The 10818-nt window shown below is 52.0% G+C and overlaps 1 protein-coding gene across 1 annotated transcript in view; it reads right to left on the reverse strand.

Moving 5' to 3' along the window:
- Window positions 1-10627, reverse strand: part of POLN (DNA polymerase nu) — an 80692-nt gene extending 70065 nt beyond the window's left edge. Inside the window, exons 1-2 of the mRNA XM_028503793.2 lie at window positions 9889-10627; window positions 1083-1162 (exon numbers count right to left, since the gene is read on the reverse strand). Of these exons, the coding sequence (XP_028359594.1) occupies window positions 1083-1162; window positions 9889-10027 (219 nt within the window). The 5' untranslated portion in view covers window positions 10028-10627. The remainder of the gene's footprint in view (window positions 1-1082; window positions 1163-9888) is intronic.
- Window positions 10628-10818: the final 191 nt, after the last annotated feature.

The following is a 10818-nucleotide window of genomic DNA, read 5'->3' on the forward strand; positions in this document are numbered from 1 at the left end:
AGAATGTCTGGCTGAGGTGCTTTTCAAAGGGACGATCGTGGATACCAAGCCACCAGAGCACAGTGTGCGTTTAGGTTTCAGTGGCTGTGCTCCAGACGACGACACAACGGTTTCCGCTGATGTCGACGCATCTCAGAGCTCCTGACGGCTTGCATCTCACCTGTTCCACGCTGGCAAAACACTTCCCTTCAAGGTCTTTTCTCATACAGGGGAAAAAAAAGTCATCCAGGGTGCGATCTGGTGAACAGGGAGGACGAGGCAGGGGGTCATGCCGTTTTGGGCCAAAAACTGCTGAACACTCAGCGCAGTGTGGGCAGGTGTGCTCGTAGATCACCCATCATGAAATGGGCAAATGCACTGAGAGTCTTCAAAAACCTTTCTGAAGCAGAATCCAGCCTCTCACAACAACACCAGCTGGTACACTGCTTCAGATGGGTTTGTAGAACACTCATCCAGCAGGAGAAGGCTGTTACTAGGGAGCCACCCTCCAAAAGACAATTCCAGTTTTCTTGGCGGTCCCCCTCACACAAGGCCTTCGGTGGCGTGACCTCGTCTCTCTCTCCTCTCAAGCCCAAACCACGCAACTCGGTCCGTTGTGAATTTTATATCCTTTCCTTTATGAACATCTCTTTACGCCCACTGTCCACAAGTTCCCAGCTCCCTTCCCTAAGCCCCCAAACTCCACTCTCCAGAGGGTAACCATCTCCTGACTATCCTTTAGACCCCAACTCAGGTATACATTTCACATTAAAAGGGAGACATCCCAGACTCCGCTCCCCACCACCCAGAAAAGGAGAACTGAAGCCACACAGAGGGGGATGAGATGTCTCTCCCACTGTCCCAGAGCCCTCATGCTGACTTACATCGAGGCACGCAGCTCGCTGCACGGTGGAGACCCTCTGTACGTCGCCTTCCTCTCCCCCCACGTGAATCTGACCAACAGCCCCGGGAGAACAATAACTCCCCCCCCACACACACTTTTTAACACGGTATCGACAGGGCCTGGCATACAGCACACACTTAATGAGCCTTTGTTGAATAAATGCAGGCTGTTTAGAATTTTCACGGCTGCAAGCATTTACCTTTTCCCCCAGCGCCTGATTCTTCCCATCGTGAGGCGGTCCTGAACGCTCGACACTGGATTTGTTCACCGCTTCTGCAGCTTTTAAAACACAAAAAAGGAACCTGAGACACTAAAGCAACATTGATATCTAAGTCATACAATGAGTGAACACTGGAAATGGCCTCTACAGCTGTGCTATTTACCCATTGTTTACTTACTTAAAACAACATAATTCGCAACTAGATGCCTAGTGCCACTGTAACAAACACTTATGTAAAGTATCCTCAAACTCCCCTGGCTGGCGTAGCTCAGTGGATTGAGCGCGGGCTGTGAACCAAAGTATCGTAGGTTCGATTCCCAGCCAGGGCACATGCCTGGGTTGCAGGCCATAGCCCCCAGCAACCGCACATTGATGTTTCTCTCTCTTTCTCCCTCCCTTCCCTCTCTAAAAATAAATAAATAAAATCTTAAAAAAAAAGTATCCTCAAACTAACTGGAGGCAGATCTGTGTAATCATGAAATGCTTACAGATTGAATGATAGTAATCATTCAAGATTACTATCTGGTATTTATATTTGAATACTTGATTCTGAAAACCCTTGTAAGAAACCTTATGAATATCAAAGGTTTCAGGAAATTCATAGGCTGAATACTACTACCATAGAACAGTTAGAGATTCAGTAAAACATCATTAATACAAACTTGTGATTTAAATTCGGCTCTCATCGTGGTCAGCTGGGGCTGAGTAGGAAGTGCTGGGATCTGGATCCCGCCCCCGCCGACAGGACCCAGGAGGGTGTGCTCCCCACCACAGTGGCTGCCCACGGTGGTGTGCCTTCCCTCTGCAGATGTGGGAACACCCAGGAAATGCACGCGCAGGGGGACCTTGCGCTGACAGGAAAAAGTTACCCCTAGCGTAACTTCAACAAGAAAGGTACAGGGCATTGGTGATCAAAACTTACAATCTTCTGAAACGGCAGGACACAAGGCCCACACAAACGGGAGACACAGCGCTGGGATGTGCACAATGCGCTTAATTCTCCCGAACACAGACCCAGTGCAGTCCCACCTAGAGACCACGCAGGGCTCTTTTAACTGAAGAAATAATTTCAAAATACGTATCAAACATTCACTGCCTGAAAACAGATAAGAAGAGTTTAAAAAAAGTAAAAGACTTGTCTATCCGGATTATCAGAAGACACTAGGAAGCCACTGCAGTCAAATCCACACAGTATTTGGATAGGAAGAGAAGAGAAGATCTCTAGGTCAGAAGAGACAGGCCAGAAACTGACCGCGAGACTTAGGAGACTTTCACAGGGACAGCACAGCTAGCACAACTGCTAACAGAAAACAGTCCACTGGGGAAATTGCTGGGGACAAAAGTGACCGAGGGTTAATACCTGTATTCTATGACAAGTCTTGCACATTGTCAAAAAAAAAAAAGAGACAAACAACTCAATAGAAAAATGAGCGAAACGTAGGAAGCGGCAACACGCAGCAGAGCGACTGGGAAGAGCACGTGCACACTGTGTGATGCTCACGCGCACCAGCAGCCGGGGAAATGAAAACCAAGTGTGACTGCAGGGGGACGGGGATAGGCCGTCTCGCATCCCGGTAGGACTGTACGGAGGACCGCGGGTCCTCACTCGGTGTCGCCAGTGGCTTCTGCGGCTTTAGACGTGTGACAGAGCCACCTGCACCCTGGCCCAGCTGCTGCTGCAGAGAAGGGTCAAGCTCCTGTGGCACTGCACCCAAGGGACAGCAGGAGGACATCGTCTGAGGTCCTGCTGCAGGCAGAACCTTTCTGCAGAGCCAACTGTCAACACTTACTAAAACTGAAAACACAGGCCTCCCCTTTGGGAGCTGGGGAGAGGCGGGATGATACAATGGGAGCACAGCTGGGCCTCCTGGTGCCGCTGATGTTCTGTTTGTGGGTCTGGCAGAGGGTGGCAGGGCGTTCGGTTTGTGGGGTTTTGGGCTATAAACGTGGACATATGTGCTCTGTGCGTGTGTGTGTAACCTCAATAAAAACGATCAGACCTAAAATACATAAATCATGTAACCAAACCACCTGACTCCTGGCTATCTGGTTCACAGAAATATGTGTCACAGTAAATAGGTTTACATCAGGGGTGTCGAACTCATGTTCACCGGGGGCCACATCAGCCTCACCGTTGCCTTCAAACGGCCGAAATAATCTTAGGACTGTATGAATGTAACTACCCTTAACTGTTAAGGAGTTGGGGTGACACCCGGCCCTTTGAAGGCAACCGCGAGGCTGACGTGGCCCCCGGTGAAGATGAGTTGGGCACCCCTGGGTGAAATCCAACATTGATGGCAGTGCTGCTTTACGGCAAAGCACTGAAAACAAAGCACACGCCAGTCAGGAAGGAAGTCGACGAATAAATCATGTGACGCCCGTGCTGTGAAGCAGGCAGCCACTGAAAGAGTGACTTAGAGCCGTATCGGTCGACCTGAAGATGCAGAAATCGGTGAAAATACGATCCCATTTTTCAATCGGTGACCCAACCTCCCCACTGGTGCACCCGACGGTGTTGTGCACGCACAATGGCACGGTTCTTGCCCTGGCGGCCGTCTAGGAGACAGAGGTCTGTGTTCGGAGCAGTCACCGGGCAGCGCTCTCAGGGTCGGCGTCTGCAGGCGAGTGGGGGAGGAGGACGGCGCCACGATGCCCTCACTACACAGGTCCGCCCGCAGCTGGCGTGGCCCTGCAGAGCTGTCCCACTGGGTCCAGGGCGCGGGGCCTCTGCACCCAGCACCCGCAGGCCACTGGGTGGGCTGCTCCGAGGACGGCAGTGTGCCCTTGCGCCAAGCAGCTGATTGCAGAGGGGGTGAGCCAGGAGGCAGGCTGCGTGTCAGCAGCTCGCCAGTGAGGCCCCCAGCCCCTGGGGAATACATGGTTTCCATCCTAACGGGTGGGTGAGCTGGGGGGATGGACATCGGGCGCTCGCTACCGTCCTGCCCTGCAGCTCACTGCCTGCTGCTCCCTGCCGCCTGCTTCCAGTGCATTTCGGAGCAGCTACTTCAGGACTCGGGTGGCCTCCTGCCTGGAGAAAACTCTAAAAAAACAATGGCACAAGCAGCTGGTCTCAAAGCTGCAAATGATGTGTTTCCTTCCTTATGACCCACCTAAGGTCTCCTCACGCTGCCTGAGCACCTCTGTTGGTCCAGGAAGCTCCCTGAGGGAGTGACCAAACCCTCACCCCTGAGAGATGTGAGCCCCTGGTCACTGCGCCCTTCTCAGCCGTGGCTGATGTGTGTGCTGTGAAATTTGGGCAGGGGACCGAGAGGTGACCGATCACATCACCTCGGTGCCAAGTACACGCTTTCCTGCCCCCCTATGCAGCAGCAGCCCTAACTGACAATGACCAGGAGGCTCGCTGGAGCCAGGTGGAGATGACATCCCTTGCCTGCCAGTCTCCTCGAATAAAGAACTTGCACTGACTGGGCAGCTGGAGCTCGGAACTGAATGGTGCCCTTCCTGTGCCCCCGGGCGGGGGGCTGCCCCTCCGGGAGTCAGGACCACCTGCAGGACCCAGAGTGCTGGTAAGCAGGGCCACTCCCACCTCTACCTTTTGGGTCCCAGGCCCTGTAATTACACACACGGGGACACTGCCCTGGGTGGTCACTGATGTGCAGTGCACACTGCACCCTGGAGGGTCCTGGTGCATCACTGCAGGGCGCCCCCCGCCCAGGCCGGCGCTGAGCCTCTGCTGCAGGCCACCCGCCGCTCCCTCGGGCTGGCATTTACGGGTGTGTGGCTGTGAGGGAGGGCGGGGTCCCACGCCCACGGAAGCTCCTCCGCTGTAAAGTGGGTCCCCACGCCTAACGTGATGCTAAGCGGGATTCCGTGTCAGGGGAGCAAACCTTCTATGAGCCCTGGGCAACGGCTCGTGGAGGCCCCGCAAACCACGCCTGGAACCCGTGTCCATGCGAGTCAAGGTCCATCCCTGCACCCCTGGGGACACGAGGGGCTCAGTGCTCTCCACTTGCCAGCAGGAGCCTGACCGCTGTCCTCACAGGGTGGCACCACTGGGGACTCAGCGTTTGGTCTGTGTTGGAAGGAAGGAAGGTGGACATTCAGCGATGCAGCAGCCAGTCGGCCACACTGCTGGGCCCTCGCAGCCTCCACCCCGGCCTGCAGCTACTCCTTTAAAAAGAGCCCGGGGTGCCAGGACCCGGACAGCAGGTGACAGGCCGGTGGACATCGGCTGGCCAAGTCTGAGTTTGTTCCTTCCTTCGGCACTCTACCTGAGTTGCTCCTGTGTCTGCTAATGCCATAATCTTTAGACTCCCCTTTACTCCGTGGTAGCTCATCTCTTACTGGTCACAATGCTTTCAAGTTCCCTGTTCCAATTGCTGTGCTTTTCTGTTCCCTGACTGGCCCAGGCATGCACTCACACAGCCCCTTGGCCGGCCCAGGTCCTCTCCACTGGCTTATGCGGACGTCACGGCCAGGAGGGAGGAGATAGATGGCAGCTTCTCAGGGAGCATGCGTACTTTTTCAAGACAGACGCCTCTTGTGAGTGGGGCACTAGCTCTTAACAGAGGAGCAGCCACTTTTGCAGGTGCCACAGGTATCTGGGATTCAAGGTTTGAATGCACCAATGCACATCTCAGGGTCTGGTCCCTCTTCCCGCCCAAGGCCCCAGCCTTGATGCAGCACACCTGCCAGGGCTGAGGAGGAATCCGACTCTCCCGAGCTCGGCCAGGTCTCGAGGCTGCAGTGCTGGCCTGTGGCTGCAGGTGGCCTCCTTTTAGGCTATCAGGGAAGCCCTGGGGCTCTCACCGTTAGCCCGGACGTGCTAAGTACTCACTCTCCACACTGTCTTCTATGCAGTACTGTCCCAGCAGCCCAGGCAACAGCTCCCGCTGGTACAGACCAGCCACCTCCAGTGACAGCTTTAACTGCCCTGCTGCTGCTCGTGTCCCCAGCACAGCTGCGATGAAGCCACCCGTGCCGGCCGGCCCGAGGGGGCCCAAACCCCACACCCCCACAGCTGCGCTCTCAGGCCGCCTCCTGCACCGACCGGAGCAGAGCAGGCTCCCTGGGAACCAGACCCAGCAGCGCTGCAGGAAGTTCACCTCGGCCCCGGGGAGGGGGGTAGAGCAAGTTAAAGCACCCAGAAGGCTTCACAGTCAAGTTCTCCAAACGGAGCTGCAGTGAATCAAACGCACGAGTTCCACTGCGACGGACGCAATGTGGGAGCATTGCACTGTGATGATGAAAGAAGTGTTCCAGCAGAACCTTGAAAGACACTGATTTCACTCCACTGTGAGTGGAGGTGGAAAGAGAAGGGGAAGCAGAAAGTTGGAAAATGCCACAGGTTCGCAAGTTACAGTCACGTCTGAATGGGGCACAAAGAGGGAAAGGGGGGCAGCACCAGAGTGTAAAGGGCAGGCAGGGCCAGGCAGGAGGAAGAGCGGCTGCTCCCGCAGACAAACCCTGCAGCAAGCAAGGACAGAGCTCAGCTCCATCGAGCAAAGACCAGACCAAAGTGGCAACAAACTGAAGGCAAATAGCAATTTGGAAACGACTGCCAGTCCCGGGGGGAGAGCAGGCAGCCCTGTGCAACTGAGACCCAGCGCCTGGAATGTGGAAAATGCCGTCTTCACCTCTAAGCTCTACCAAGTTAAAATAAAGAACCTGGAAAAATGTATACCAGCAAACGTACTTGACCTCCACAGGTACTCAGACAACACACAGATACACGCTAATATGTGCTTTAGTCACATGAATGATCCTATCAGAGTACCCGGTCAGCTGACAACCTTGGAATCACCCTGAAAACCACCCCCCCCAGTATCCACCAAGATGTTCAGTGGCATTACTGGACAACAAAATGACGATGAAAATCCAACTCAGATGAACCTGATTCTGAACCTAGTTTAAAGATGCCCGAGTTAGGGTAGAAAGCTGAGCTGCTAGTCACAGAAGACCCAACAACACAGTAAGATACGATGGCTAAGAGAACAGAAGTTTACTTCTCTCGGGTTGCCGTGAGTGGCCCCGGAGGGCGGTGCAGCTGCTCCGTGAAGTCCCTCTGGAACCCGGGCTCCCGATCCTCTAGGACGCGGCGATCATTTGCGGGGCTGGAAAGGAGGCACTTCAGGTGGCACCTGGAGGGTGGGCAAGAGGCGGCCAGCTAGGAGGCAAGTGGCTGCCCTGGACATGGCATGCACACATCACTGACAGGGACCTGCCGCCTGGCCACACCTGACTGCAAGACGACTGAGCCTTGTGGTCTGTGGGTCTCACAAAAGTGAAGGACACTCTGGTGGTGCGGCAAACTCAGCCACAAAGGCCTAAGGAGCAACACAAGATGCCCGTGACTGGGAAGTGAGAAGTGGTCGCATAAAAAGTCAGGACAATGTCCCTGCAAAGCAGGGAGAGGGTTATCAGTGAGAAGGGAATTCTGGGTGCTGGCATGTAAGCAACCAGTAGTGACACGTGTGCCCTCCTTATAGAAATCTATTAAGGCGTGGTTTTAGTCTCTGCATCTTTCTTTTTTTTCCCCAGCAAAGGGTTTTTAAATAAAAGATCAGTCTTGCAAGCTCATCCAGTCCAATCCTTACTTGGATATGTATCTCCAGATGCTTCGCTTGGTCTAGCGTGGCACAACAGTAGAGCCCACAGTGACCTATTAATAATGTTTGGTTTTACTTTCGTGTTTGTAAAAGCAAATATTGGTAGTTTATTTCCAATGACTTCTGAGTTCAAGTTCGATATTTACTGGGTGTGAAATGGGCAGTGCATGACAAGAGCCCAGGAATCACTCAGTCTGAAGTCCAGCGTCACTCACCAGTAGCCACTAGCAATCCGACTTTAAATCAGATGCCCGTGAGATAATGGAACTGGTGGGACTCAGTGGCAGACAGACTCTCTAAGGCGGTCTCATGACCCACGCCCCCTAGTGCTCACACCCTTGCACACTGCTTCCCGAGTGCAGGTGGGACTTGTCGACTCAGTTCTAAATGACAGGAAGCAGCCAAGGTAGGAGGATGTTTGTGATGATGCCACTTAACACTTGGATGCCAGACTTGCTAGGGACGTACTCCTGCTGCCCCTGAAGAGCTGCCTACAGCCAGAACCCCGTAGAAAGGAACGGGACTCTGCCAAGGACGTGCGAGCGTGCAAACGAATGCCTCTCCGTGTGGGCCTCAGACGACACGCTGGCTCCGGCTGCACCCGCTCTGCAGCCCGGCAGAGGCCCCAGGAGCTCGGCCCAGATCCCCGAACCAGAGAAACAAACACGACCGTTGTTTCAAGTCACTGAGCTCGCAGCAATGCTGTTATGTAACAGGTAACGCAGAATCCTTGCGAAAACCCACGATTTTTCCAAATCCAAAATACCTGACAAAAAGCAAAACCTCATCTTTTCCCATCATCTTCTCCATAACTTAGGGTTTTCACAGGGTATTTAAGAACACGATGAGAGGTCACGAGATGGGCCGAGTGCCACAGATGTATCTCACCGGACACCACGTAGCTACCAGAGGCGTTTCACTGCTGCGAGTACCTGAGGGCAGTGCATGTCCACCTGCCAAGCGAATACTGCTTGTGTTTTAAAAATCAAGTATACGGAATAAAGGAGAAAGCTCCTTGATGTTTAAATGTGTCTTTCCCTACTATTCCCCCCACCAGCGTCCTTCCCCCTAACACACCAAGTATGAAGTCCACACCCAAAAATTCTCACCAGTTCCTTGACTAGTGACGTCCACGAGACACACAAGCAACAGATGCCTGGACGTGAACAGGCTGAAACGTGGAGTGCCCCCACACGCTAACGAAGAAACTGCATTCACAACAGCATCTGCACTCTCCATACTCTCAATTATTTCATCTCAATATAATTAATTCTACCTCACTCGCTTACAACTTACTCTGGAAAAAGAAAGCAGTTATTGGCCTCGACATACAAATTTAAAGTAAAAACTACTTTGCTAGTTGTTTTTTTTTTTCCTAAAAGGAGGTCAGAACATTTCAGCCCACGTGTGAGCATGTCACGCCATGAGCGCATACACACTGGACACGCCGCTGCCCGCCCCGTGAGAGTTGGCGCACTCCTCTGCAGTGTAGTATTACGCATCATAAAGACACTTCCCCGGGCCACCACACACAGCAGGCAGGTATGGCCGTCTTCAGGGTCTGTGGGCGGCCAGTTCCAGGACCCCCAGGACTACCGAACCCCACGGACGCCCAAGTTCCTTACATAAAATGGCACGGTGTTTAGGTACACGCCACACCGGCACACCGACAACAGCAGGGCATGCCTACACATCATTTACATGGACCCTCATACTGCTGGGGGCATGGCAAAGTCATGTTTTGCTTTTTTTTCCCGAACACTCCAGGACTTTCCCATTTGGACCTGCAGCTGGTGGAACCTGCAGATGTGAGGCCCACGGATGTGGAGGGCCGGAGGGTACAGCCAGAGGGCCGGCTGCACCGGATACAGGTTCGGTGAGAGCTAAGGCTGAAGCAACAGGCACTGTCAAGGAGGCCCTCTCTTTCAAGGTTCAACAGCTGGTGGATTCTAATTCTAAAGGAACGTGGGACAGAAATGCCTGGGAGAAGGAAGAGGGTGTTACATTTTAAAGCAGCTAAGGGCCATAGAACATGTAAGTTTGGCGAGCACTCAGCCATCACTAATGAGAGGAGAGCGAGGGGAAGCTGGGCTCTGTCTGCAGGCAGGAGCTTCAACACACAACCCACAGACTAATTTTGCTACAGTTCGTTTTCAAACCTCGGTCTTAGGAATTCTTAACATCGAAGTAACAAAAGGTTCATAAAAATTACTCACTCTTTTCATTCTCTCTCCAATTCACAGACTCCACTAAATTGCCTGAATGCAGAGCAGACATAATCTTCTGAGCAACACTGGAGAGTGGTATCTGACAGAGATCAAAGCCTACAAACGCCTCATAATTTTCCATTTTCATAAAATCCTAAGTGTAAGATAAACATAATACCTATATATTAATTTTGAGACTTCAAAATAAGATACAATTTGAAATCTTTTACATGCTGAGACTTTCATAAAAATTACTATATTAACAACCACGAGGAATAAATTTTCCCTCTAACTCATTGCATAGCAAGAAAGCAATGGTCAGAGGCTCATTTGAGGTATTATGATAAATAAGTAACGAAGTAAAACACATTTTTTAGTTACCCCATTTTGAAGCAAGTGATTTACTCAAACACCACCTGAGGTTTGAAACAGGTGTTATTATCTGCAAGTATACAAATTTACTAACAAAATTATTTTTAACTGACTTGCATGACACAACACCCGATATCTTTTCACTGACACTGCTCAGCGATACTGGCCCTGGGGCTGGGCAGGTGAAGGTCCGGAAGAAACAGTACAAATCACCAAGTAGTTGGTCAGACACCTAACATATTTGCACTAAACAGAATTTGCTCTTTCTTAGGCAAGAAACCAGATGACACTTTTCCATATTACTTAAGAAAAAATTTAATTTACTGCAAGGTAGAATAAGGGAAAAAAGGAACAAAAACTACCTGAGGAGCTAATAGCAGAACTTTAAGATTTTCTTTTTGAGAGAGAATCATCGATTAGTTGATTCTTGCACACGCCGGACTGAGAACCTGGCCCACAACTCAGGCATGTGCCCTGACTGGGAATTGAAACAGCAACCTTTTGGTTCTCGGGCCTGGACTCAACCTACTGAACTATACAAGCGTGGCTAGACAAAATTTTTGCTAC

Source organism: Phyllostomus discolor, chromosome 1, assembly GCF_004126475.2.
Source record: "Phyllostomus discolor isolate MPI-MPIP mPhyDis1 chromosome 1, mPhyDis1.pri.v3, whole genome shotgun sequence".
Classification (NCBI taxonomy): Eukaryota; Metazoa; Chordata; class Mammalia; order Chiroptera; family Phyllostomidae; genus Phyllostomus; species Phyllostomus discolor.